Source organism: Rhizopus microsporus (genome assembly GCF_002708625.1).
Source record: "Rhizopus microsporus ATCC 52813 unplaced genomic scaffold scaffold_5, whole genome shotgun sequence".
NCBI classification, from domain to species: Eukaryota; Fungi; Mucoromycota; class Mucoromycetes; order Mucorales; family Rhizopodaceae; genus Rhizopus; species Rhizopus microsporus.
In genome coordinates this window covers 686,017-712,834 of record NW_019671920.1, presented here as the reverse complement: position 1 = coordinate 712,834, position 26,818 = coordinate 686,017, and the positions used below count along the sequence as shown (strand labels likewise).

The 26,818-nt window shown below is 38.1% G+C and overlaps 13 protein-coding genes across 13 annotated transcripts; 8 read left to right on the top strand and 5 right to left on the bottom strand.

Moving 5' to 3' along the window:
* On the bottom strand, positions 1-1,535 carry RHIMIDRAFT_114721 (uncharacterized protein). The gene is made up of 4 exons (XM_023605305.1): positions 1,450-1,535; positions 1,271-1,390; positions 391-1,200; positions 1-320 (listed from the first exon to the last, which is right to left on the bottom strand). The coding sequence occupies exons 1-4, from the start codon at positions 1,454-1,456 to the stop codon at positions 259-261; spliced, it is 999 nt and encodes a 332-aa protein (XP_023467851.1). The 5' UTR covers positions 1,457-1,535; the 3' UTR covers positions 1-258.
* A 2,821-nt stretch (positions 1,536-4,356) lies between these two features.
* Positions 4,357-5,238, top strand: RHIMIDRAFT_304964 (ras-domain-containing protein; the record flags this gene model as incomplete). Its single annotated transcript, XM_023614462.1, has 3 exons — positions 4,357-4,359; positions 4,442-4,550; positions 4,609-5,238. 3 exons carry the CDS (start codon positions 4,357-4,359, stop codon positions 5,019-5,021), a joined length of 525 nt encoding a protein of 174 aa, XP_023467850.1. The 3' UTR covers positions 5,022-5,238.
* A 340-nt stretch (positions 5,239-5,578) lies between these two features.
* RHIMIDRAFT_200830 (composite domain of metallo-dependent hydrolase) lies at positions 5,579-8,401 on the top strand (the record flags this gene model as incomplete). The annotated part of the gene is made up of 6 exons (XM_023606485.1): positions 5,579-5,874; positions 5,920-6,241; positions 6,293-6,329; positions 6,384-7,330; positions 7,382-7,634; positions 7,686-8,401. 6 exons carry the CDS (start codon positions 5,579-5,581, stop codon positions 8,399-8,401), a joined length of 2,571 nt encoding a protein of 856 aa, XP_023467849.1.
* Positions 8,402-8,428: 27 nt separating this feature from the next.
* On the top strand, positions 8,429-9,922 carry RHIMIDRAFT_278284 (DnaJ-domain-containing protein). The gene is made up of 4 exons (XM_023612739.1): positions 8,429-8,722; positions 8,777-9,303; positions 9,366-9,708; positions 9,764-9,922. Exons 1-4 carry the CDS (start codon positions 8,509-8,511, stop codon positions 9,826-9,828), a joined length of 1,149 nt encoding a protein of 382 aa, XP_023467848.1. The 5' UTR covers positions 8,429-8,508; the 3' UTR covers positions 9,829-9,922.
* Positions 9,923-10,757: 835 nt separating this feature from the next.
* RHIMIDRAFT_250292 (putative carotene-dioxygenase) lies at positions 10,758-12,745 on the top strand (the record flags this gene model as incomplete). Its single annotated transcript, XM_023610713.1, has 3 exons — positions 10,758-10,914; positions 10,964-11,398; positions 11,460-12,745. 3 exons carry the CDS (start codon positions 10,758-10,760, stop codon positions 12,743-12,745), a joined length of 1,878 nt encoding a protein of 625 aa, XP_023467847.1.
* RHIMIDRAFT_114675 (ribonuclease H-like protein) lies at positions 12,506-13,910 on the bottom strand. The gene is made up of 2 exons (XM_023605304.1): positions 13,853-13,910; positions 12,506-13,798 (listed from the first exon to the last, which is right to left on the bottom strand). The coding sequence occupies exon 2, from the start codon at positions 13,549-13,551 to the stop codon at positions 12,751-12,753; it is 801 nt and encodes a 266-aa protein (XP_023467846.1). The 5' UTR covers positions 13,552-13,798; positions 13,853-13,910; the 3' UTR covers positions 12,506-12,750.
* RHIMIDRAFT_250291 (40s ribosomal protein L44e) lies at positions 13,704-14,227 on the bottom strand (the record flags this gene model as incomplete). The annotated part of the gene is made up of 3 exons (XM_023610712.1): positions 13,704-13,798; positions 13,853-14,075; positions 14,225-14,227. The coding sequence occupies 3 exons, from the start codon at positions 14,225-14,227 to the stop codon at positions 13,704-13,706; spliced, it is 321 nt and encodes a 106-aa protein (XP_023467845.1).
* A 1,512-nt stretch (positions 14,228-15,739) lies between these two features.
* RHIMIDRAFT_200907 (Pre-mRNA-splicing factor 3) lies at positions 15,740-17,032 on the bottom strand (the record flags this gene model as incomplete). The annotated part of the gene is made up of 4 exons (XM_023606492.1): positions 15,740-16,193; positions 16,248-16,461; positions 16,510-16,801; positions 16,859-17,032. Coding segments are annotated over 4 exons (1,134 nt in total), but the record flags the coding sequence as incomplete, so codon positions are not given.
* Positions 17,033-17,839: 807 nt separating this feature from the next.
* RHIMIDRAFT_278282 (uncharacterized protein) lies at positions 17,840-19,026 on the top strand. The gene is made up of 4 exons (XM_023612738.1): positions 17,840-18,106; positions 18,158-18,476; positions 18,529-18,653; positions 18,699-19,026. The coding sequence occupies exons 1-4, from the start codon at positions 17,875-17,877 to the stop codon at positions 18,956-18,958; spliced, it is 936 nt and encodes a 311-aa protein (XP_023467843.1). The 5' UTR covers positions 17,840-17,874; the 3' UTR covers positions 18,959-19,026.
* Positions 19,027-19,319: 293 nt separating this feature from the next.
* On the top strand, positions 19,320-19,874 carry RHIMIDRAFT_114658 (uncharacterized protein). Its single transcript, XM_023605303.1, has one exon. It carries the CDS (start codon positions 19,401-19,403, stop codon positions 19,698-19,700), a length of 300 nt encoding a protein of 99 aa, XP_023467842.1. The 5' UTR covers positions 19,320-19,400; the 3' UTR covers positions 19,701-19,874.
* Positions 19,875-20,318: 444 nt separating this feature from the next.
* On the top strand, positions 20,319-21,153 carry RHIMIDRAFT_304952 (uncharacterized protein; the record flags this gene model as incomplete). Its single annotated transcript, XM_023614461.1, has 1 exon — positions 20,319-21,153. The coding sequence occupies one exon, from the start codon at positions 20,319-20,321 to the stop codon at positions 21,066-21,068; it is 750 nt and encodes a 249-aa protein (XP_023467841.1). The 3' UTR covers positions 21,069-21,153.
* Positions 21,154-21,352: 199 nt separating this feature from the next.
* Positions 21,353-24,785, top strand: RHIMIDRAFT_236122 (regulator of nonsense transcripts; the record flags this gene model as incomplete). Its single annotated transcript, XM_023608487.1, has 7 exons — positions 21,353-21,891; positions 21,948-22,202; positions 22,256-22,343; positions 22,393-22,808; positions 22,863-24,120; positions 24,171-24,372; positions 24,427-24,785. 7 exons carry the CDS (start codon positions 21,353-21,355, stop codon positions 24,783-24,785), a joined length of 3,117 nt encoding a protein of 1,038 aa, XP_023467840.1.
* Positions 24,786-25,014: 229 nt separating this feature from the next.
* RHIMIDRAFT_236121 (uncharacterized protein) lies at positions 25,015-26,448 on the bottom strand (the record flags this gene model as incomplete). Its single annotated transcript, XM_023608486.1, has 3 exons — positions 25,015-25,306; positions 25,363-25,994; positions 26,047-26,448. 3 exons carry the CDS (start codon positions 26,446-26,448, stop codon positions 25,015-25,017), a joined length of 1,326 nt encoding a protein of 441 aa, XP_023467839.1.
* Between the last annotated feature and the right edge of the window lie 370 nt (positions 26,449-26,818).

Below are 26,818 nucleotides of genomic sequence, written 5' to 3'. Positions count from 1 at the left end.
AGCCATCATCGTAGCCATCATCGTAGCCATCATCGTAGCCATCATCGTAGCCATCATCGTAGCCATCATCGTAGCCATCATCGTAGCCATCATCGTAGCCATCGTAGCCATTACCGTAGCCATCATCGTAGCCATCGTAGCCATCATCGTAGCCATCATCGTAGCCATCATCGTAGCCATCATCGTAGCCATCGTAGCCACTGTCTTCATCATATTAGTCATCACAGCTACTATCATATTACTGTAGTCGTTAAGCATTTAGAAATAGATAATAGTTTTGAACTTCGCTTTATTTTCAATAAGTAACAACAGTCTATAATCTGTTTTTATGGTATGCACCTTTCAATGACAAGAAGCTACCAAACCGATTAAATAGGGATTGTTTTTTACCTTGCTCGTAACATTTCTTCCAGTCAGTTTTTTGGCCATTTAATGCTGCAAGGTATTGTTTTACAAAGTGTAGATCAGCACTATCTTCTACCTCTACTGGTGTTACATGTGGAGATTTTTCTGTATCGCCGACAAATAGTTTTCTTTTTTTGCTTGTGTACTCCACTCCATTTTTTGCATATGCAATTATTTTTTTCAATGAGGATTGATTTGAAGATTCAGCACATGATATTATTTTAGAGAATTGAGAGCTTGTTTTCTTGATTATATCCAAAGCAAAATCATCTGCTGTTTTCTCGTTCACAATATAATCCGAAAATATTTCCTCTGCTAAGACATAAAGTTTCCTTATTTCGGCATCATCACACAGGTCAAGGCTGATTATTGATTTTTCTTGACTACAAAGAAAATATACTAATGCTACAATTGGTCTAAGGGTTTCTTGGTAATCGACTAAATCGGCAATTGAATCAAGGCTATATACTCTGATAGTCTGAGCCCACATCTTGCTATTGATAGTGTAATATCCTCTTTCCAAAGTAAACTCATTTAAGAAGGCCTTACTTGAAAACCCTTTGATGGCGAAGACTAATACTTTAGGCATTACTTTATGCGCATCGCAAATACTTAGACAGTAACGCATCAGTCTTCTCATAAACGACCAGTCAATAATCTGCTGGATTTCCACTACAATGGGCGAAGTTGCTTCAGTGATTTTGCATGAATGAGGAATATAAACAACATCTGACTTTCTGCTATCTGGATACTCGTTCGTTGTTGCTTTGTACATGCTTCCGTTGATATCACCGTCTAGAATTGTAGAGAAAGGTTTTTTTAGTTACTCAAAACGCAAATGCTTGGTGGCGCTAGCGCAACTTACCAGTTACGTTATTTACAATTGTGTGGATAATTTCTTCGTGTTGCAGAAGGAGTTTACTTGCCAAGTCTGATCCAGGCTTTGTCGGTAGTGAAATTGTAATAACATAGTCGTCAGTTTCTTCTAAAAAATTACTAGTGGTTAGTTTTTATTTTTCATTTTCGGCCAAAAGATAAACTTACGTGACATAATAAAATGGTTGCTTTTTATGAACTGATTTGAAATGAAGATCAGTATATAGAATCTACTAACAGTTGTTGTATAAAATATAAGATTTAAGACAAAAGAAAACGTAAGAGTTTCACGTCACGCGTTTTTACAGATACTGCAGCTTTGTATTACAAATAGTTACCTTCAGGTACTGTAAATTAATATGTGGTTAATTTATGTGTCTAATTGGTAACAAAACAAAGCATATCAAAGTTAACTGTATCTGCTTTATGCGAAGTGCTCAACTCGCATCTTCAACGGGGCCCCTGCGGGGAGCTGCTAAATCAATAAGTTGAATTTGGATCCTTAAAGACTTAAACAGATCAAATATGCCGTTTATTAGAATGAAGAAAGGAGAATATATATGTAGATAGAACGGTGACGTTGTGTTAAGAGTATATTAAGGTGTCACCAGTACTCTAATCCCGTCATATGTGTATAGTAGTGATAACGCTACTGTTTTATTAAAAATAAATTTCAGAAAGAGGATAAAATTATGGCACGTATGAAAAACATGATTGACACATATAAAAAAAAGTATTTACGCAAAGGTTAAAAATAAAATGCGTACAAAAAGAGACGGCATACAAATGAGAGCAATAAGTACCAAGGAGAGAATATAAAGAATTATACAGCTAGTTATGTAAGAAAATCATTATATATATACAACTTACCCCGAAGGCATCTAAAGATTGATTTTAAAAAATAAGAGCGATGGAAGTATGTCTATTAGATGTATTGTTAGTTGAAGGTCGCTTCCGACAGTTTAACTACGCTTTTACTTACTTGAGTAAAAAGATGATTAAAAGCCTTTTTTAATAAAGAAAAAGAATGAATTGATAGTGAAATGAATGATTTCGTAGCTAAAATAGTGCCCTTTTTATAATGAAATTCATTATGTTACCAGCAGCACAAAAATTCAAGTAGTAATCATGTATATATTCAAATGCATGACCATATATTTAGAACTAATAATGAACAAGAGTGATATATATCATGTTATTCTCGGAATAAAATAATTGATATGAAGCCTTTGGACATGGTTAAAGTTAAACTGTACAGAAAATGCGAGGTATACCTCTTAATTTTACAGTATGTAAAAGCTTCTTGAATTACTAAATAGAGAGAGAAATGGCTCATTATTAAGATATCTGATGGATAGCTTGAATGACTTTTAGTTTCTGTAGCTAAAAGATTGTTATCCCATTGAATACAAAAAAGAAATGAAATAAAGAAAACAAAGAATACATTTGCTTGGTACATAGTATTATGGTAATCACAGCATATTGCCTAAATAATCAACCATTATGTTGAATGACTAAATGTTGTTGTACAGAAGAAATATAAATACATTGAAAATATAGTAAACGTGTTCTATGAATAAGATTAAGATGAGTCATGTAACTAAGATATAAATATGTATGCTTCAAGACAGGTTTAAAAATGTTCTCTATCGCGACATTTGTCCAAACATTTATATGAATGCCGAACAAAGCCTTTGAGGTCACTTGCTCTTAAACTACTAGACGTCTCACTAATTCTCGTCATCAGTGTCTCTTTTTCCAATAACCTATTGCGCTTTACTTTGCTCTTAACAGCTGACCAGAATTGCTCAGTTGGATTAAGTTCAGGGGAGTATGACGGTAAATAAGCATAACGGTAGCCGGGGGATATAATATATTTAGCAATATCTTCAGATTTATGGATAGGAGCGCTATCCATAATAAGGTAGTGCCCTTTCATATGTGGGTACTGATCCACTTTATCCTTCGTGGCCATCAGAAAGCTAAAATAATGACCAGTTACTGTCCCTATGCTCGTTAGCTCAACATAGCCTTCTCTCTTTCTTCTCTTGGCTGGCGGCTGCGGTAAGCTCAGGCCACACTTTATTAATCCTAAAGCAGAGATCGCACCTAAAATCGTTGTTGTTTGTGCTCGGGTTTTGGGTACTGTGACTACAGCAGGCAGTCTTTTTTTTTTTTTTTGACCAAGCCATACTACGTTTAAATTAATATGAAACGCAGACTCATCGAGAAAGATGCAATTAGTTCTAAAGTCCATATCCGTACACTTCCACTTATGAACCCAGTCAAAACGCTCCTGAATCTTTTCTTCACTGCTCCTATCTACAGGCTGAAATTGGGGTTTTTTGAGTGACAAGTTGCATTCAGTTCTTACAAAATTGTTGACAGTGCTTTTAGAGACCTTGAAATCCTGAAACTTTTGAAGTAGTTGATCCATTACTTGCTCCAAGACGGCTGAAGGATTCTCATCTATATACTCCAAGATCACTTGCTTGTATTCTACTTGAAGTATACGCGAGCGACCGGTTTTCTTATACTTTATAAAAATACTATCAGGATCCGTTTTGTACATTTGAGCCCATCTTTGAGCTGTGCGAACATGAATGCCTAATCGTTTTGCAGCAGCTGAAACACTCATAGCTTTCTCAAACATCAGTTTAAAGAATCTAACTTTGTCTTGATCCGTATAGAGTGTGTACGCCCGCTTAGTCAACACCTCCTTCATACAAACATCTACGTTATCCTTTGCATCTTCATCTTCCATAGAACCTACATCGAAATTATTCTCCTGAGGTTGATTATGCAAATACTGAATGTGTGAACTAACTGTTTCTAAAGCACATCGCTCTTCATCAATGATGTAGTCCATAGACTCAGGTCTACCGTATTCATCAACTGCATTACTATACCTGTCTTCATAGAGAATTTGAAAGCTCATTTTGTAATGCTTGGATTTTAATGAGAAGGAGAGTAAAAAGAAATCTGACAGTGCTTTCATGCTTAATATGCTTGTATTTTGCACGACAAAGCTTCTACATATTCGACATTTAATATGTCAGCAAGCGAAATCAACCAATGGTTAACGTGACATTAGAATTTAACAAGTGCAAATTTTACTTGTAGTGTGCGCAGCTTAAACTTTGACTGATGACAAGCTTAGGATAATCACGTTATTAAAGCTCAGTTATGGGATACAAGCGGTCAGGAGCGTTACAAGGCGATTACGAGTGCATTCTATAGAGGAGCTGTAGGTGCTTTGTTAGTCTATGGTAAGTCATGCTGCTATTTTTCAAAAAGAACTAGAATATATATATACAATTGTTTTAGACATTACCAGGAAATCATCATTTAATCATATCGCACAGTGGTTAGAAGAGTTAAATGAACATATAGAGGATTCTATCCCACTTGTGCTAGTTGGAAATAAGATAGATTTATCAGACACAAGTCGTGCTGTGAGTACAGAAGAAGCAAAAAACTATGCATCAAAATCGAAAATGATGTTTTTTGAAGCAAGTGCTTATGATACAACAAACGTGACTTTGGCATTCGAGACTATGTTCAACCAGATTTATAAAGAATTATCAAAAAGTAAACTATTGAAAAGGAATACATCACGAGATGTACATGCTTTACCTGTAAATACAGTCAACACCATCCGCCTACGTCCACCTTCTGTTTATAACAATAACAATAGCTTGACACATGGTAAAAAATCTGAAAATAAATGCTGTTCATAATTTTCCTCCCTTTATCATTTTTGATAAAAAGATGAATAGAGATTATCACTCAAGAGTTCCCATAGATGAGCAATTGCATAAAAAAAGAGAGGTACCCGAGAGATAGGAGTAATATGAACAAGGTAAAAATTTCCAAAAAGGTTGGTGCGTACCACACACTAGGACTGCTGTCACAGTTCGCTTTTTGAAATCAAGTTTGGATGAAGTACGCATTATAAATAGGTTCACCTTTTTCTCTTTTTTCGTTTTTTCGTTTATATCTTGTCCTTGAGGAAATGTCGTCTAATCAAGGATATTCCTCTATTCCTCGAAATGATGAAGAGGGAGGAGGTTCTTCATCGGATCCACTCTTGCCTAGTCATACCAAACCATCATGGCCTGAACGTGCAGACGGGTTCAAGCAGTTTGTTAAAAGAAACCTTGCTTACATTGTCATTGTCTTCATCGTTGCTGTCCTCTTGGGAATCGTCTTATTTTCTTCATTGTTGCCTGAATCATCTCTACTGCCCAAAGGACACCAACCATTCACAGTTAAATCGGGTGTATCCGAAATAACTATGCAGCGCGGTAGAGAAAAATGTGAAGCTATAAAGAACAGACGTAGAGAGAAGAACAGGCCGGATTCCACTCGTGCCAAGAACCCAAGAGCAGATCCTAACCAAAAACCCATCTTATTGAAAAATGCTGTCGTTTGGGATGGTCAAGGTAATGTCCTGGAAGATGTCGATATTTATATAGAAAGTGGTGTTATCCGTCAAGTCGAAAAAAATATCAGTCTTGACTCAAACAAGGATGTCAAAGTCATTGACGTTGCTGGTCACGTAGTAAGTCCTGGACTGGTAGACATGCACAGGTAAATATAAAAGAAAAAGTTATGAACTATACTCACAAGAAATAGCCATATGGGTGTTGATTCTTGGCCTGAGCTACATGCAACAGATGATACAAATGAAATGACTCAGCCTTTGACTCCCTTTGTTCGTACAATTGATGCATTTAATCCTTCAGATAACGCGATTCGAATTGTGTCATCTGGTGGTGTAACTACCGCTTTAGTCCTGCCTGGCTCTGGTAACTTGATGGGCGGTGAAGCATTTGCATTCAAGCTCCGTCATATCTCTACTCTCAGCAATGAAGATATGCTTGTGCAAGCCAACATTGACAACACTGAAGATACCAAATGGAGATGGATGAAGATGGCCTGTGGTGAAAACCCAAAGGTAATCTTATTCAATTACAATTTGGCTTCAAGCTAATAGTTTATGCATTAGCGTGTTTATGGAAATGCTGGTTATATGCCTTCTACTCGTACGTACATATAAACAGCCGCTAAAGTCTATTTTTCCTTATACTTTGTTGTAGGCTTGGGTGAAGCATATTTATTCCGTAAGCAATTTGCAGAAGCTCAAAAGCTGATGCGAGAACAAGACGACTGGTGTAGAGCCGCTGAAGGCACATCGTCTCGCTTTGATACACCTTTCCCAGAAGACTTGAGCCTTGAATCTCTTGTTGCCTTATTGCGTGGTGAAGTCCTTTTAAACGTCCATTGTTACGAAACGCATGATATTGAAGCCATGATTCGTCATTCTTTGGAATTTAACTTTACCATTAGCGCATTTCATCACGCATTGGATGCCTACAGAATCCCCGATATCTTGCGCCGTGCTCGCAATAACATCACTGTTGCTACCTTTGCTGATCACTGGGGTTACAAGAAGGAAGCTTTCCAGGCTATCCCTCAAGCGCCCAAGATTCTGTACGATGCTGGTATTCCAGTAGCATTAAAGAGCGATCACCCTGTCCTCAACTCCCAACATCTTGCCTTTGAAGCAGCCAAGTCCACACACTATGGTTTGCCTCCTCAAGAAGCTTTCAAGACCGTTACGTCAACTCCTGCCAATGCCATTGGGTTAGGTCACCGTGTTGGTTCTCTTAAGGTCGGTTATGATGCTGATGTCGTCATCTGGGACCGCGAGCCTCTTGAATTAGGTGCCACGCCTTTACAGGTATTCATTGATGGTGTCCCATTATTTGAAGAGCGCCCTATAGAGCCTACTGTTAAGAAGCAAGCAACTGCTGCTACCTTAAAAAAGGAAAATCTCCAGTCTATAGAAAATGCCAAGAACTTTGTATTGAAGAATGTAGGTTACTCTTTCCTTGGTCAGGAACCTGTCAAGGGCCCAATTGATGTCGTCGTTGTCGATGGCTCCGTTATTTGCTCTGGTACCGATTGTTCTACTTCTGTCTCTTCTATTCAGTCGAATGAGCCCGTTGTAGAGTACAACATTCAAGGCGGATACGTCCTTCCAGTAAGTACATATCGATTCCGAATGATGAGGAATCTAACTATTTATATTCAGGGACTTGTAGGTGTTGGCTCCCAACTTGGTCTCATCGAAATCCAAGGCGAGGCTGGCACTGGTGACGGAACAGGCCGCCCTAGTAAATCAAAGGATCCTAAGGATATCATATTTGCTGCTGATGGTATCAAGCTTGGAACCCGTCATTTGGAAGAGGCCTACAAAGGAGGTATTCTGACAGCTATTACTGCTCCCATGTCTTCCAACGTTATTATTGGTGTCTCTGCTGCATTCAAAACTGGTGCTGATTCAAGTAAGCTTACACTACTATACAAGAAACAACAAGTATATTAACTCATCCTAGTTCTTAATGATGGTACTATTATTTCACCTGCTGTTGCTCTTCATCTTCAAATCGGTGATGACGTCAAGTCTGATAGTTTCCCTACTATTTCCAGCCAAATTAGCTTCATTCGCCAACTATTAACTGAAAACTTGAAGGAAAACAACCACTATGGCCAGGCTGCTCGTGGTGAGATCCCTACGGTGATTGCGGCCCACAACAAGGATGAAATTGCTTCCCTTGTTATCTTGAAACGCAACCACCTTCCCAAAGCAAAGTTTGTTATCATTGGAGGAACCGAGGCTTACCTTGTCGCACCCCATCTCGCAGAAGCCGATATTCCTGTCATCCTTCGTCCCGTCCTCTGTACCCCTTCACGATTTGATTCAATTCACTGCTTGACTGGAGCACCATTAACCAATGGAACCGCTGCTCATGTCTTGCACAGCCATGGCGTCAAGATCGGTGTTGGTATTTCAGACGATGGTCTTGCTCGTAACTTGGCATGGGATGCAGGATGGTTAGCTGCTACATCACCAGCCCATAACTTGGAAGGTGGAGCAATCACTGAGACGCAAGCTATTCAATTCATAACCTCAAATATCCGTGATATCTATGGCTTAAACTCGGTCTCTGTAAACCAAGCTAATGACTTTATTGTATACTCTGGAAATCCATTTGACGTACAGAGTCGTATCGTCTTGATCCATTCCGATAAGGGTCTGGAAGCTTTATAAAAATCTTCTATCCAATAAATTTTTTACAAATAATCAACTGAACTTTCCCCCTTCCTTTTATCAGCCCTTTGTCCCTTTTTTTTTTTCTTAAGTGTACATATTAGATTATGCGGCCTTCTTGTTTGAGTTGGCTATTGTTTGCAGCAGTGCTGCTTATCGCGTTTGTTAGTGCAAAAGACTATTACAGTATTCTGGATGTCCCAAGAGATGCACCAAAAGCACAAATTAAACGACATTACAAGAAACTGTCAAGAGTATACCATCCGGACAAGAATCCAGGAAATGACGAAGCATCGCAAAAGTTTATGGAAATAGCAAATGGTAACGTAGAAGGGGAAATTAGAGATAACTACAGAATACTGATTTGCATAATAGCTTATGAAGTCTTGATGGATGACGAGAAGAGGGCCATCTATGACCGCTATGGAGAGGAAGGATTGAAACAAAACCAAGGCGGAGGAGGCGGTAACCCTTTCCACGATCCATTTGATATATTCTCGCACTTTTTTGGAGGAGGAGGTAGAAACGCTAGACACCAGGAGAGGAGGGGACCTGATACGGTTATCCCGCTTGAAGTCAGTCTTGAGGATTTATATAACGGCGCAAATATTGAAGTAGACGTCTCAAAGCAAGTACTTTGTGATCATTGTCATGGCAGTGGCGCGCGTCGACCTGAAGATATCCGTACCTGCTCAACTTGTGATGGACATGGCATGATCATTAAGCGTGTCCAAATGGGTCCTGGTATGTTTCAGCAGTTTCAACAGCACTGTACAACATGCGGTGGAAAGGGAAAAACCATTGCCCATGTCTGTCCTGCTTGTGGCGGTAAGAAAGTGCGTCGAGGTAATGAAAACTACACGCTTCGTGTAGAAAAAGGCATGAAGGACGGCCAGAGCATTGTGAGTATGAAAACATGAGAAAAGGGAAAAGTGTTATATCGATGTCTTTTTTTTTCTTACAGGTCCTTGAAGAAGAATCGGACGAGTTTCCAGAAACAATTCCTGGAAATATTGTGTTTGTGATAAACGCGACTCCACATCCAACATTTGAAAGAAGAGGGGATAATCTTTATACCACACAACATATTACATTGATTGAAGCGCTCACCGGTTTCACTAAAACGCTCAAACATTTGGATCATTCCACTATTGAGCTCGTCAGGAAAGGCATTACTCAATATGGCTTCGTGCAGACGATCAAGGGTCAAGGAATGCCATTGGAAAATAATCCTTCAAAGCATGGCGATTTGTTTGTTGAATACCAGGTGATATTCCCTTCAGAAATTGATGAAGAAACAATAGAATGTAAGTCTGGGAGAAAATATATATATACACCAACTCTTATACAATGTTTATATAGGTTTGAAAAAAGGTACTAAGTATCCTACTCATCAAGCACCCAAGCTTGTGCATCAAGAACTTTAAGAGTGAAGAAGGTTTTAGTCATTTGATATCTTAAAATGTATAGAAATTAAATAAATAAATAAAACACCTCTTGTAGTTTTCGCTACATACAGTGAAGGTATTATTCTCTCGTTTTCAAGTCATAGGTTCAAATTCAGGAATAATGCGATGTTGTTAAGTGAGTTCGTATTAATAAATTCATGGTATTTGAATGTTTATCCACAAAAAGGCAAGGTCACCTTTGAACACGGGTTACGCAAATGATAAAAGAGAGTTCACCAGAAACAAAAGTGAATGAGATATAAAAGTACTACTCTGGTCATGGTTAAGAGGTATCAATGATCCTTGCAGGATAGGCAATATGAAAGAACTTGAGTTAATATTAACCTTTGAAATGGCTACATTATGAAAGCATTTTTGAAGCAAAAAGAAGGCGTATTGCTTACTACACGAGATAATATCAACATATATGCAGAAACCTAATAAGATATTCTTTCTTTACCAGTCAACGCTTGGTCTTGTACTCCTGGCCCCCTTTGTCCCTTCTACCTGTTTTGGTGTATATCCATTTAGTGGCTTGTTAACATTGCTCTCATAAAGATTTACATTGAGAATATATATTAAAAATAGTCAGACTAGTATAAGGCCGAGCAGACGGTTTTCATAAGCAGGTCAATTATTTTTAACCAATATATTATCTGAATTACAGTATTAACATGCATATAATTTCTTTGTTCTTTCCGCCCTGAAAGAAGCAAGTTTTTACTTATAAAGTAAATTTAGAACAATGAAATCAAATTTCTCCTTTCTCAAAATATTCTTCTTCCTCCTTTTAACTTTATCCACTGCATATCAAAAGTTGTAACATGCCAAAATAAACATAAGAAACATATAAAAGGAATCTTTCATACTTTTCTATCTTTTTTGTTTTTGTTTTCAATTTCTTTTAAATGATTACATTAGCTGAAAACAATCCAAACAAGGACAAAAACGAACCAGCACCTTCGCCTTCAGGATTTAAAAACGTCCCTGCCTGCGAGACACCCGTTCAACTAAAGATTTATGGCAAAATACCCTCTTGGGTCAATGGTATCTTTTATAGAACAGGTAATTTCGAAACTTTCTATATATGATTGTTCATTGATTTGTACCTTAGGCGCTGGCCGTTATAACATATTGATGAATAATGGTGATACGTTTCATATTGAGCATCCATTCGATGGCCTTGCTATGCTCCATCGCTTTGAAATATCTGGAGAAACCCAAGAGATATATTACAACTCACGTCATACATCCCATGGTACGGAGAGGAGGTACAAGGAACAAGACAAGACTTTATTGACATTTGGCCCTGATCCATGTAAAACCATCTTTGGTCGAATTCAGTCCGTTTTTCATCATATAGTCAAGCATAGCATCAATGTTGCTCTTTTGGAGAAAGATCCAGAGTTTGAAATGGTTAATGTTACTATTACACCCAACTTTCCTTTGGGCGAGAGGCTAGAGAAGGAGACAGGTATTAAACGAGGCGACGCATTGGTGGTTAAACGAGACGCGAATACGCTACAGGTTGTTGATAAGGATACACTAAGTAAGTTATATATACTGCCTTATATATCAAGAGCACAACAAACTTACATTTATTTATATAGAGCCGATAAAGGCGTTTACTTATGGTCATGTCAGTGAACAGCTCCAAGGACAGCTCTGTTCTTCACATCATCAATATGACGAAGAAACTGACGAGTATATCAATTTCACAGTCAAGCTCGGTCCTGCTCCATCATTTCAAACGTTTTCAATCAGTCCTTATTTACCAACGGCTCCTAGGGGAAAAGAAAAGGCATCTGAGCAACAAGTTAGAGTTCATCAACCTATTTGGCGTCACTTGGGTGCCTGGAAGACTATCGAAATCTTGAAGCCATCGTACATTCACTCCTTTAGCCTCACCAAGAATTACATCATTATACCCAATTTTCCTTATTACTACTCTTATGGTGGACTAGCTGCTCTTTATTACTCAAATGCTTATCAGACATTCTATTGGGATGAAACTCGTCATACTCTCTTCCATGTCATTGATCGTCACACAGGTCATCATGTTGCTACTTATGAAGCTGAGCCTTGCTTTTCTTTTCATGTGGCCAATGCTTGGGACGAAGATATTGAACTGCCAGGTGGTCATAAAGAAAGAGTCATCTTTATGGACTATTGCATGTATGAAAACACGGATATTATCGATGCCAGCTTTGAACTTGGAAAGTCGCCTTCTGGCAGGATCAATCTTGATAAAGTTCAACCAGCCCGATTCGTTAAAGCGACAGCAAACAAGACAGAACACAAGATTGCACCTTCACAGTTCCGTCGCTACCGACTTGGACAAGTGCCTGTTTCCAAACCTGATACAGAAAAGTGGTCTTCTTCCTGGTCCGATCTTACACCACTTTCATTAACAGCATACAATAAACGTCGTGTGGCCTCTTATACAGTCATTGGCTACGACATCGAATTACCTCGTTTCAATTCACTGTACAACTTGAAGAAGTATCGCTACTGCTATGGCGTTTGTGAATCGCGTCATGCGCCTTCTTATGCTTCTGGTGCTGTAGTCAATGGTTTAATCAAGCTCGATCTCGATCAACCATATTTGGGTTCTAATACCGATCTAGACAGTCCATCAAAAATATGGGACGAACCCGGTTGCTCTTGCTCTGAACCTGTCTTTATACCCAACCCAGATGGCACCAAGGAAGACGACGGTGCTATTTTGTCCATTGTGAATTCAAGTACTAAAGATGGATCAGAATCATGCTTTTTATTGATACTGGATGCAGCAACTATGAAAGAGGTGGCTCGAAGCACAATAGGTGCATTTAACGCTGTAACATTACATGGTAGTTTTACCGATAGATTTGGCAGAGGTATTGCTGTCAATTAAAATAGTTAACTTGTCAATAAATGAACATAATTTTGTTTAAACTGCTGCCATTTATACCAAGCAAGAGCTTGAAGTAAACAATCGCTTAGATCATCCTTTTTTGGCTCTTCTCTAAACATATCTTTAAGTCGATCGTCAAGTTTGATGGCTGAGTTTTCTTTTTCATTCAACCAATTTTGAACTAGACGAACAGCAGCCTGTTTCTTCTTGTAGGTCGTTCTATTGTTCACTGCAGTTTGTGCTGCCGCCCGTTGAAGTTCACTCTCCCATGCAGCATCCACCTTTTGACGGCTCAAGGCGATCATATCCAAATCAGGTCGTTTGATGTTATTAGCCGTTTCATACAGCCCATACCAGATCATTCCTTCTATTGAATTAACTCGAAGTGTATGTTCAAGTACTGTCCATGAACCGTTCGAGCGCGCCCTTTGCTGTTCTACAAGAACTAAATCCACTGTTTTCATGTTATATTCTATTCGATCCTTTATAAACTTTCTTACAACAGGCGCAACAACGGACGGGTGAAATGTAGTCAATTCGAGATCGATGCGTGCCCAGTCCAAGATGGTAGCATCCTGAGTGACAACACAATAAGCCAAGTTTCGGTAACCGAGATCAAAAGAGAGTATGGACGATGGTGTTTTACTTGGTAGCTCGCTAACAAGTCGTTGTATAATGTCTGACTTGGTGCCTTGTTGATATATACCGCTTGATCGCGCAATCTCTCTAAGCTCCACAAGCTTCTTTGTTTTAAATGCCGTGGTCAAGATTTCTGCTAGCTGTTTTGATTTTAAGGCCTGTTGCATTTGTCAATAGAGAGGGAAGAAAGAAGAAAAAAGAAATAAAAGGACCATGTGTGATTTTAGAGATGACATTTACTAAATTTATTACACTCATCAAATACCCACACACACAAGGAAAGAGGGGAAGGGAGAGCCAAAAAAAGAAAGTATAATGTTTAGAAAACAAGAGCAGCACCCTTGGTCTTCTTGTCACCACCCAATTCGAAGTGCTTACATCTCTTGAGAGCAAGTTGCATCTTGTACTTGCAAGCTATATGATCAATTAATACACATTTTCACCTTTCACATTAGTACGAGATCTTACAAGTGCATTCAAGACGAAGGACAACCTTCTTGGTGGTCTTGGCCTTCTTGTGGAAAATAGGCTTAGTTTGACCACCATAACCGGATTGCTTACGGTCGTAACGTCTCTTACCCTGAGCGAACAAGGAGGCCTTACCAGCCTTGTATTGGGTAACCTTGTGAGGTGTGTGCTTTCTGCATTTAGCGCCCTTGCAGTAGGTGTTTCTGGTCTTTGGGATGTTGACCTAAGCAAATATCATTAATTAGCTGTTCACTATTATTTTTGTCATCCACAATAACAAAATCATGACATGCTGATCTTTCTTTGCGACTTATTGTTGCTTTTATCGGATGGATGGATTGTTTTATGGATGGATGGATGATGGATCTTTACCATTTTTCTTTAATTCACACAGAAGAGGAGAAGGTTCATCAAGGTACTTTTGCTTCCCTTTCATTCATATAATTCAAACACCGACATTTGCATAAAATAACGCTCCAGAGCAATTTTTATAGATCTTTTTAAAAACACTGTTATGCATTTACTACTATTAGCGTACTGTTTATTTGATAATCATGTAATATGGCGTAATAAGCATTATATGTGCTAATTTGTGAATTTATAGCACTTGTCTTTGGGCTTGATTTAACTATCTTTGTCAAGTATGATATCTGTTCCTGGGAAGTATGTGTCGTAGAACAGTGTCTGCTTATGACTGACATTGAGATAAATGACTGTAATCAGTTTGAATAGAGTATATTTGTATATTATAAGACTGCGTATACGCGCTTTCAATAATACGTCAAACTAAATAGAATCTTTCCTTTGAACATAAATTTTCACTTCTAATAGCCCTTCTCACGGCAAATGCAGTATCATAACCTAGATCATGAAATAAATAATAGAACAGCATCAAGAACGAATTAAAATCAAAACACATCAAAGTTGTCTCGTAATTCAGAGTCACATAAGGGCATTATGCAATGCCTCCCCAAGAAAATTCTTTAAACAAACAAAAAAATAGAAAGAAAAACTCTGAAAGCAGGAGCAATGAGATAATCCAAAGTAGATCATAAGCATTATGTTTGGTAAAAAGCAACCATTGGATACGGTCATAGCTTCCGACTATTAAATCCAAGATAACCTATGCTCTGTACCAACTGAGATATGCAAAAACCGTATGTATCATCTCTCTTACCTTTAAGGTTTTGCTAATACATCCTTTGTATATTGGAAATATTTCCTTGTTCACATTATAGTAAAAAGTGAGTGATTGGAACACATATCAAAAGACGTATATTTTTGTTGTTTTCTTTCAAATCAACTTTTCACAGCACATTTCCTCAAGAATGCGATTCTCTTTCATCACTCTTACTTTTACAGCTGCCTGTTTACTTAGCTCTTCCTTAGCACACCCAATTGATGAAAATCGTAATGATCCTGACGCAATTTCAGAACTTCTTCTCCCAAATGATTGGCTGTATTACTCTTTGCATAATGGCGTATCAAAGCCCCAGGTTCCAGAGCTTCTTCGCTCACTTGATCAGGCTTTTGATTACACACCTGCTTTAGATGGTAGCTCCAAGCGTGAAGCTTCACCCACTCGCAAACAATCTTTATAATTTAAAAGCAAATCAATACTTTACAATATATTTTTAATTATAAGCTTTACTTTTAAAAATAACATTGTTATGCATTGGCTATTATATTGATGGTATTTACCCTGTGATACTAGCTATCATGGACGTGTGTCTGATAGATATAATAAGAATGAATTGTATATGTATTACATATGCATAGAAATCTGTATAAATAAGGTTCTATTGAAAGTCATCAAGCTGCTGTCATCAGCACTCGTTCTATACATTAAAAGTAATTTTTTTATTTCAAATTGACTGCTGCAATGCTTTACAATTCAGGTTGTCTAGTAGCAAGTTCCTCGTCTGTAGCCATGATAGCAGCATCCCAATAGTGTTCTACATGCCACTTGCTTAATTCTTCTCTGGCCATTTTTTCACTTTCAAAAGAACGCCAAGTAAACTTCTTAAATGATTTCTCTTTAACCAATCCTGTCCAAACGAGGAAACACTTGTTTTCTTCTCCTTCTTTAAGACCATAACTGTTTCTAGGCTGATCAATGTCCATAGCTGTTTCATCAACTGCAAGATTTTTTGGAGGTGGCATGTCATTCCAGTCAATACGTCTTAACATCAACTTCTTGTATGCCTTAATACTCTTTGGCCCACCTTCCACGATAACAATATTGCATTTAGGATGCACAATGACCATTCCTGTCAATTGAAGTTGTTGTGCATTCATTTCTATCTTGTATCTATGCTTTGGATGGGAACAAGATTTTATCCTACACAGAATTATATAAGTGGAAATGTCCTCAAGCGACCATTTCATTACTTACTTGAATACAGCCACTTCATTACTCATCTTTTGATCCTCCTTCAGCTTGTTTAAAATCTTGGCTCGCCTTTCTTCTGGAGTTAGCTTACGTTGCTCATTGGCTTTTTCATGCATTCTCTGACGTTGTTCCATCTCTCTACGAACCCGCGCTTCGACCTTGGTTGGGTCTTGTACTGCTTCTTCGCCCAAGACACGCATCAGGTTACTAATTTTAACTATATCACTAGTTAGTTTCATCCTATATATTTTGTTTTTCTTTTTACCTTTTGGTGGATCAGGTTCTATTAAACCAAGTCTGATCTTATCACGCTTCTCCTTTTGTGCTTCTGCTCTTGTCTGTCTGCGCAACTTCTTTCTTTCTTTTGTAGTAAGCATAAGTGATTTGATAATAGGTGGTGCATTTGCTTCACTAGGAGGCTTAATTGGCACAGGGTGATGGATATACATGGTAACTAGTGTTTCATATTTATCAGGGTCTATGTCTGCGTCATTCAATTCCTCATATGTTTTTGTAAATGGAGCATCCCACCATTCGACAGCTGGAGGCGCGTCTCTCTTTTTCAAAAAAAAAAAAAATCAGGATAGGATTAGGAATCAGGCATTTGCTCTTACCTTGATAGCTTTATCAGACACGTCAAATTCTGTCTGCATACCCGCCTTCTTTACACTTTCAGTAATTTCTTGCTTTAGTTTTTCCAATTGTGCCTTTGCTCTTTCTTGATTTGCGATGTCAATGTATTTACCAGGCTGAACAAATTTTAGTGGACGTGAACGACGATTTTTGGGAGCGACTGGGGCTCCTAATGAAGGATCAAAATAAGGATTTTTGCTAGGATCCGTAAAGTCAGAAGGAACTTCCTCTAGTAATAATTTTCTCTTTTGTGCTCTTGGTGGACTAGGTGCCGCTGCTGGTGTTTGCTTATTTCTTTGTGCAGCCTATATCAAGGAGAGGGGGGGGGGGAGGGTAATCAGTTAAATCAATGTGTATATAAATATCAGTCTTACCTTTGTATTGGGAGTTTCTCTTCTGGGTATAATGCCCTTATCCATCATTGCCTTGAGATCGATATGCCCCGATTCGTCTACAGGGAAAGCTGGTGGCTTGAGTTCAGAAACACGTAAGGGCGCACCAGGTGTTGTACGTACCTTTGGATTGACGTTAGTATGTGTTTACGATTATTGTTGTTAATGTTACCGCATTGTTATTTTGGGACAAACGACTTGTTGCTTCAGCAATTCTGCGTTGAAGTTCAATCAAGTTGAGACCTGTGGAAGTGCCATTACTTGGTCCAGGAGCGCTCTTCTTATTGTTGGCAGGTGCTTGTTGTTGCTGTTGTTGTTGTTGTGGTGGTGGTGGTCGTGCAGCTGATTGTTGCTGTGAATTGATTGCTCCTTGTTTTTGAAACTTGGCTAGTGTTGCTAATACTTCAGCTCTTTTAGCCTCAATCAGTTTCTATTTATGATGAGTTATTGAATATGCACTAAAGAATGCTTGTAATTTTTACCTGCTTAAAATCAGACATTTTTTTCTTTTGACACACAAGAAAAAAAAAGTGCAATTTGGGATAATTTTATTTTTTTCCAAGTGATGTGCGGAGCCTTAATTTGCTCTTTTGAACCATTTTGTCATGAACAACAGCAATCAGAATACGACAACTTTAAATAATAATGGAGATGCAACACGCATGTTTATGACTCATGTGAAAGAGATGTTGCTATCTTTACCTCCTTTCTCTGTTTTTGCGTTGATTGTACCCTATGTGATATACTTATTGGATAACATATTATTATTGGTGTATTCACAAAGCATAAGTCAGTGGTGCTTTCTTAGTGTGGATAAAGTACTCAACGGTCTTCAAGGTAATTATTATTACTGTTTTACTATAGGCAAGTCATTGAAGAATTTATTAGTACAAAGGCTTGTTTTGTACCCACTTGGCTCTACTTCCTTTGCTAAGCTATTGATAACAACTATTTGGCTATTGCCAGAATTGCACAAGTTGGAAAAAAGGCATGGAACAATCAAGGTTGCATGGTTAACATTTCTACTCTATACACTTCTTCCTGGCTTAGGATACGTGATACTTGTTACTGTCATATCCTTTTCTATGCCTACATATGATCAAGGTCTAAAGGACGTCGTTTACGCTGGTATGACAGGTTGGGTAGTTGCTTTAATATTCTGGTCCTATTTAGAAGACGATCGTAATGGATCCAGTGATAACAGAATGTAGAGTTGTATATACATGTTTATATGTGTACGCTCTAATCAATTTATATAGGTTACCAGGTTCTATTCGGATACCAAACAAGGTGATGCCAATGTTGGCCTTGTTATTCTTTGTATTTCTAGTTCCTGACTCTTCCTTTCTGTTGAACTTGATTTCTGCAGTCATTGGCTATCTCTGTAAGTTTATATCCAATACATTGATTTCACTTACCAATGAAATAGACGTGCATGAAAAATTACCCAAGATCTTGACTTCCTCTGACGAGTCATTTGCAAGATTTGAAAAGAAGCCATGGTTAACTCCTCTTATTTCTGCGCCCAATTATGTTCCTGTGAATGAACATGGAGTGTATCTACCTATTACTAACCCAAATAGTACTTCATTTGCCAATACCTCTTATTCAAATAACAACAACAGCAGCAACACAGCGTCATCACCAGGCAGTTTCCCTGGCCAAGGTTATCGCCTTGGTTCTTCATAACATTATAGACTTTGTTTAATAAACATACTTTATCATTATCTATCATCTATAGTGTTAGAAGATATCAGTTCAATTGTTGTTTACTAAAATCATTCCCCTTATTATAATCACTCGTTCATTTTTTATTGACGTGTTTGATATGAATCATTATAATAACTCAATTATAATCTTACAGTGGTGCATACATTCTACTTTACATTCCTCTACCGCATCTGATGAAAAGTACTGACAACAATAATAGCATACATGATCACGCTGACGGCATTATTATAAATAGCAGTCATGAATTCTCTCTTCCTATACAATGCATACGAGTCCTATTTTAATAATACTCTTTTATTTTTAATAAACAATGTAAATTCTCAAGACATCGACTTATTACTTTTTTTCAATAACAACTCTGAATACAATAGGATCAATCTCTACTGGCCGTCTGGATGCGATGATGTCTTGTCTCGAAGGAGTCCAGTACAAAACGACAGTTGGCTTTGCAGAAGTTAAACTGGTGACAGACAGCGACAACAGCTATTTAATTGCCAAAGACCCCATTCGTCTTGGTCGGTTTTCTAAGAACGCAATTAATCACAGCAACCTAGACGCTTGTCTGTCTGTGCAATCCACTGGACATATCATCACCTTTTACTTGACGAAATTGATGTCCGATGGCCTGTACGTTATGATGGAACTTGTGACATTAACTACGCCCTCTTCGCTGTCAAACCTTACACAATATCTTATTTAACTTGATGATCTCATCAAGGTGTTGACGATCTTCGAGAAACATTGCAAGACCGTACCACATGAGGAGTTGGCAGTGTTTACTACGCGAAAACAGCCTACCTCATCTGATAAAAGTCTCCACCACTTCTTATCATCTACTCGTAATCCTATTTGTTTCATCACAAAATAAAGACTGAAAAATAAAAACAAAATTCAAAGTTACCCTTTATGGAATGACTGTACATTTAATGCGTTCAGATATAATCAACACTCTCCCTATGTCCCCTTTCATAGCTTTCTAAGCGTACTGTTCTCTTATACTTCAGTGTTGTGAATTATATTGTGTAGGTGTGGTGCGCCTATGTCACATATGGTGCAAATGCTATGCAGATGTGCAAAACCCACAAAGTCTTGAATAGGAAAGAAGGTCAACTCTTGGACGTCATTTATGCCAAAAATGGATCTTGTACTAAATTTAAGCGAAAGCGTGCCAAAAAAGGTATCTGTGCCCAATAATTTAATGCTGGCCCTAGTTTATTTACCTGCTGCGGCTGGAATGCATTAAATTGGCCGCAGCAAAGGGAGAGAAAACAAATAAAAAGGAGTACTCAATGTTCTTTTCTTTCTTATCTTTCATTCAATGTCGATGTTACAAGATTTCCCTCTTGCCTTTGCTGAAAACAAACTAAAGTCAGATCAAGACTCAGTGTGCTATCTCTCATGGCTTAATACTGATACAGAATTTCCTGAACTATCCGACTCTTTTGGTGTAGAAGGTCCTTGTTGGGAAATACTGGAGAAAAGAGAAGCTTATGATGACGAATTCGATTTTGTGCCTGTTGAAGAAAATTGGTCAAAATTAGTCGAAACCAAAAAATTACAACCTTATGCAAAAATCACTGAACGTGCAGCCTCATTACCTCATCCCAAGAGAAAGATACAGCCTCTGTTCACAGTGAGGAAAGATAAAATCAAAGATGATGAAGCTAATTTATCAGACGAAGAAGTTGATGACAATGATTTATTCACTGAATTATACTTGACCCGAAAAGGACAATCTAAAATAAGAAATAGACACACAGGTTTACGAAAGTTGGGTAGACTAAGGATGGTTGATCAATATGTACAGGGAGTCCTGTTTTTGGCAACAACACGTCCTGGAAGTAGAGCAGCTACTTGGTTACCTCATTCAGTTCTACTGGAAACAAACCCTGAACCATATGGACGTGCACTCTATCCACACACTAGAAACGAAGCAATACTCTATACAGAATATTATATTAATCGTATCTCAAAGAGTAATTTTATGGATTGGGGTGAAGGTAGAAAGAGACTGTTAGACCCAGCAGAATATTCGATATACACGCCTATTTCTAGAAGGCTAAAGTAAAATTGTAAATACCTATTTCTTTTACGAGAAGATACCATAATAAACAGCTATTTATGACGTTCTGTCCTTCTTCTAATAATAACCAAACCGTATGTATGTTCCCCCTTCTTCCTTCTCCTTGCTTGATGTCTATATGTCTATTTTATATAAAAAATGAATAGAACCCCCAAAAAAGGGTTTTATTAAAGAGAGACAATGGACTCAGTCACCTGAAAAAAAACGGTCATTGAAAAATAATAAGCTTGGTTGAATCCTTTTTTTTTTTTCTTCTTACATGTAAAAGGATGGACCACTTTGAAGGAGCATCACAAGACGACTTTACATTCTTGGAATATTCAGCAGACACACAGTCTTCTCAATATGAGTATAACGACTTTACTCAAACTCAAAAGGAAACAGAGATCGACCTTCCGATTTCCTCTCTTTCGTTAAAAGACGAAAGAGAAAACGCAGTTGCTAATGGTACAACTTCTTTTGTCAACGATTTTCAGTTTGAAGACACCGATGACTTTGGAGAATTAGCCAATACTGTAGAAGAAAAAGATTTACCTCCCCATGCCTGCAAGTACTGCGGCATACACTCACCTGCTTCAGTTGTCAAATGTGTTACCTGTGATCGATGGTTTTGTAATTCAAGAGGAAATACTTCTGGTTCTCACATCATTAATCATTTGGTTCGTGCAAAACATAAAGAAGTCGCTCTTCATCCCGAATCTCCCTTGGGTGATACTATTTTGGAATGCTACAACTGTGGTTGTCGTAATGTCTTCTTGTTGGGCTTCATTCCCGCCAAGAGTGATACAGTTGTCGTTCTTATCTGCAGGTAATTTAAATCATAACTTTTATCTATAAATTTATTAAACATTGATCAATCTGTAGACAACCATGCGCAGCTATGCCTTCATCAAAGGATATGAATTGGGATACGACACAGTGGATGCCTTTGATTGATGATAGATGTTTCTTGACCTGGTTAGTCAAGATACCTTCTGATCAAGAGCAACTTCGTGCTCGTCAGATCACATCTCAACAAATCAACAAGCTGGAGGAATTGTGGAAGGAGAATAGTGAGGCCACATTAGAGGATTTAGAAAAACCTGGTATTGATGATGAACCCCATCCAGTTTTGCTGCGGTAAGAAAATAGAGCATATACATATGATCCATGGAGTATTGACATTATATTAGATATGAGGATGCCTATCAATATCAAAATATTTTTGGACCATTAGTTACTATGGAAGCTGAGTATGATAAGAAGCTGAAAGAATCTCAGGTAAGATATATCAACGCATTAGAGAATATACATCTAAACTTATTATTAGACTTGTGATGATATTGTCGTTCGCTGGGATGTAGGCCTTAATCAAAAGCATATCGCATGGTTCTATTTCCCCAAATTGGAACTGGGAGAAATCAAGTTGGCAGTGGGCGATGAACTTCGATTGAGATATCGTGGTGAATTACACGAACCCTGGGAATCTACTGGTCATGTCATCAAGATCCCCAACAATATTAGTGATGAAGTTGCTCTCGAAATTTCTCGTGGACTCAATCCACCTATTGAATGCACCCATAACTTCTCAGTTGACTTTGTCTGGAAATCTACAAGTTTTGATCGTATGCAAATTGCCATGAAGAAGTTTGCTGTTGATGAAGCAAGTGTCAGTGGTTATATCTACCACCGTCTTCTTGGACATGATGTCGAGCCTCAAGTATTGAAGACTCAGATGCCAAAGAGGTAATTATATCTTGCTCTAGCCTAAATCCACGACTAACCACATGATTCCAAAAGATTTTCTGCTCCCAATCTTCCTGAACTGAATCACTCTCAGGTGTATGCTGTTAAATCAGTTCTTCAAAAACCTCTAAGCTTGATCCAAGGCCCTCCTGGTACCGGTAAAACTGTAACCTCAGCCTCTATTGTGTATCATTTAGCAAAAATGAATCCTGGTCAAGTCTTGGTGTGTGCACCATCAAATGTAGCTGTCGATCAACTTGCTGAAAAGATTCATCAAACAGGCTTAAAGGTTGTGCGTGTGACCGCCAAGAGTAGAGAAGAGTTGGATTCTCCTGTTTCATTTTTAACGCTTCATGAACAAGTTCAAAACAACGATACGAATGTTGAATTACAAAAGCTCATTCACTTGAAGCGTGATCAAGGTGAATTAAGTGCTGCCGATGAACGAAAATACAATGCTTTGAAGAGGGCTTGTGAAAAGGAAATCCTTGCCAATGCAGACGTTATTTGCTGTACAAGCGTAGGTGCAGGTGATTCTCGTATTGCCAGTCTAAGATTCCGTACGGTATTGATTGATGAAGCCACACAAGCGTCTGAACCAGAATGTATGATCCCACTTGTCCTTGGTTGTAAACAAGCTGTCTTGGTAGGTGATCATCAGCAACTAGGACCCATCATTATGAACAAGAAGGCAGCCCGTGCAGGTCTCTGTCAATCCCTTTTCGAAAGATTGGTCATTCTCGGTATTCGTCCTATTCGTCTTCAAGTTCAGTACCGTATGCATCCTTGTCTTTCTGAATTTCCCAGTAATATGTTTTATGAAGGCACACTTCAAAACGGTATTACCACACAAGAACGTATCAGAAAAGACGTAGATTTCCCTTGGCCTGTTCCTGAAACCCCCATGATGTTCTACGCCAACTTGGGTAATGAAGAAATCTCAACCTCTGGTACCTCTTATTTGAACAGAACAGAGGCCTCCAACTGTGAAAAGATTGTGACAAGGTTTATGAAGTCTGGTGTCTTACCTTCACAGATTGGTGTCGTCACACCGTATGAAGGTCAACGTTCGTATATTGTTCAGTACATGCAATTCAATGGATCTCTAAGAAAAGATCTCTATAAAGAAATTGAAGTGGCTAGTGTTGACGCTTTCCAAGGCAGAGAAAAGGATTACATCATTCTCAGCTGTGTCAGATCAAACGAGCATCAGGGTATTGGTTTCTTGAGTGATCCTAGACGTTTGAACGTCGCTCTTACCCGTGCCAAATATGGTGTTGTTATCCTTGGTAATCCCAAGATATTGAGCAGAGTAAGTTAATCTAAAGTCATGAATACTTCATCTCTAACTTTTTATCATAGCATCCATTATGGCATCATTTGCTTGTTCATTATAAAGAAAAGGGTTGTTTGGTGGATGGTCCGTTGAACAACCTCCGTGTATCGATGATTCAATTTAATAGACCTAGAAAATCTTATCGTAAAGATGACAAATTCCGTCAAGGCCTTGCTCATCAGGTCGACGCTAGAGAAGCATTTGCTAAAGCGCCTTCGCCCAATGACAGTAAGTTGAAGCTTGATGATAAACAGTAAATGAGCACTCATTCATAAAAAATAGCTCGTCGTGGTGCTAAAGGATATGATCAAGATTTTATTCAAACTCATGACCCTGTTGGATACATTCCATCAGAGCTTGGATCACTTCCTAGCTCACAGTTTAGCATTCCCTTTATACCTTCTGCCAGTGGACCCTTTACGCAAGATTTATCACAATCCAGTGTATTCAATCGTAAGAAGCAGACAGGCGAAGACATGCTGGAGAACACTCAAAGATACATTCCTGGCTCATCCACATTTGTTAATCATACGTTAGCTTGGCAACAGATGGGAGAGAGTCAAAATATGTATAGCAGTCAAACCTCTATCGGTTTAGCTCTTTCTCAAAGTGATCGTTTGCGCATGGATATGTATCAATAATTGGCGTTCTCATCCTTTGAATACGACGTTATTAATATATGCATATATGATGCTTGGTCTTTTCTCTTTTTAAAAGAGAGGAGTTGCGACAAACAATCTCAGATGAAGCTATTATCATTAGAAATAGTTGCTTATTAAACAAGTTTGTTTTTATTGTTTTTGAATAAAATCAAATCATGGTCAAGTATCTGAGAGAGAGAAAAAAAAAGGAGGGGGGTATAATAGCAATCTATTCTTCATCACTTGGTAACTGTACGTTCTTTATACGTGTCGAAATATTATTAAACATGGTACGGATACCATTGCCTACGACCTCTTCACTGAATGTACGTACATTTTTACTGATGGCAACGATTTTGTTCAAATCAAACAGTTCATCTTCCTCGTAAAAATTAGATAATCTTCTTTCATTTTGGGTATCGTCTATAGATACAGAACGTCTTAGAGGAAACAACTGTCGTCTTGTATTTGGACTAGCTTGTTTGTTAAACTTGGATATGAATGTATCCCATGGAGGTGGTCTATTTTTATAAGACTGTTGTTTAGTTGCTTCTTTTTTCGTCTTTGCTATTCTTACCTCTGTCGTTGATCAGATGTATTATAATCGTAATAGTGATTACTGACATCATCTACAGACTCATCATCACTTGAGCCGCTGGTATCATTATTTACGTTCATGATGATATTTCTTTTAATAATAGCCAATTTTTCGGTAAAATCGTCCAATTTATCACCTAGTAAATTTTGTGCGGCTGCAACAACGGAGGGTCTACGGGTACCGGATTGATTCGGAACAGCATAGACTGGTGTACTTATGGAAGACGACGGCTTAAAACCGATAGTCATGGGGGATACAGGCTGGTAAGGTAACTTGGCTACCCTTGCTGTTGGAAAGTCAATGTCTGTACTGAAATTGGGTTCAATGGAATTGTCTATCTCAGATAATGTGCTTTCTCTACTACTGCCGGATTCGATCGAGCAAGGCTTTATGCTAGGTAATTCTTTGGGTGATTCAGCAAGGACACTCTCTGTAATATGGACAGATGCCTCCTGTACTGTGTTACTCTGTTCATCTGATGACATAGACTCATTCTCGGTGTCACTGCTATATTTGTTGATGTTTTGGGGTGTTAATGCGATGTCCAAAAAGTCTTGGTGGTTAACAGCAGTATTTATGTTATTGTTATGATAAACATGTGCACTATTCAGCTGTTTATAGACGTATAAGTAGTGTTGGTTACAATACATCCTAATCTGTTACCTTGGGTCCATCATCGATTATGGCTGATATGCGATGCTCTGATAGAAACTGTGCATCATCTTCTTCTTCAATAAGTGATGAGGTCTGAGAATGATTTCCAGCAAGTGGACTATATTCAGATTGTATAAAACTGTTTCCTCTAAAGGAGTCCTTGTTATTCCTCGATGACCAATCTGATAAACCATATAAATATTCATTAAGATCTTGTTCCTGTCTTGATCTTATCACGTCAAAGTCAAGGATTTCATTGCTTTCTTCAGGCAAGTGTATCTCGCCTCTTGTTTCTCTTTTCAAAAGACAGCAAAAAGACAGTATATGGTTATCATTGACATTATCGTCATCATCTGAAAGGCGTATTTGGGAACCTGTTCTTCTAGAAAGACAGGATTCCAGCAAATTCATATTTCAAATAAAAAAGAAGAGGGAGAAAGCAGTTTTTGGGAAAAAAAGAAAGAAAGAAAAGGACGAATCTGTAATTCATCTGTTGTGACACATGCTCTATGCTCCTATTTAGTATACAGTGTAACTTTTTGAATAGTGCCTTAGACATCAAGTCTGACCCCACGCTTGTAATTTGGTCGACCGATATGAGGATATTAAGTAGTCTTGTTTATCAGTAAAAAGAGTAAATGATAGAAATAATTTAATCTTTAAGCCCCTGATTTAGATTACATTGGTGACCTTTTGATTTTACTCTAAAAACGGAGCCTCTTTGAGACCAGCTAAAGAAGCATGTAGGGGATTAAGATGCAGTTGTGTGTATTAGACTGGA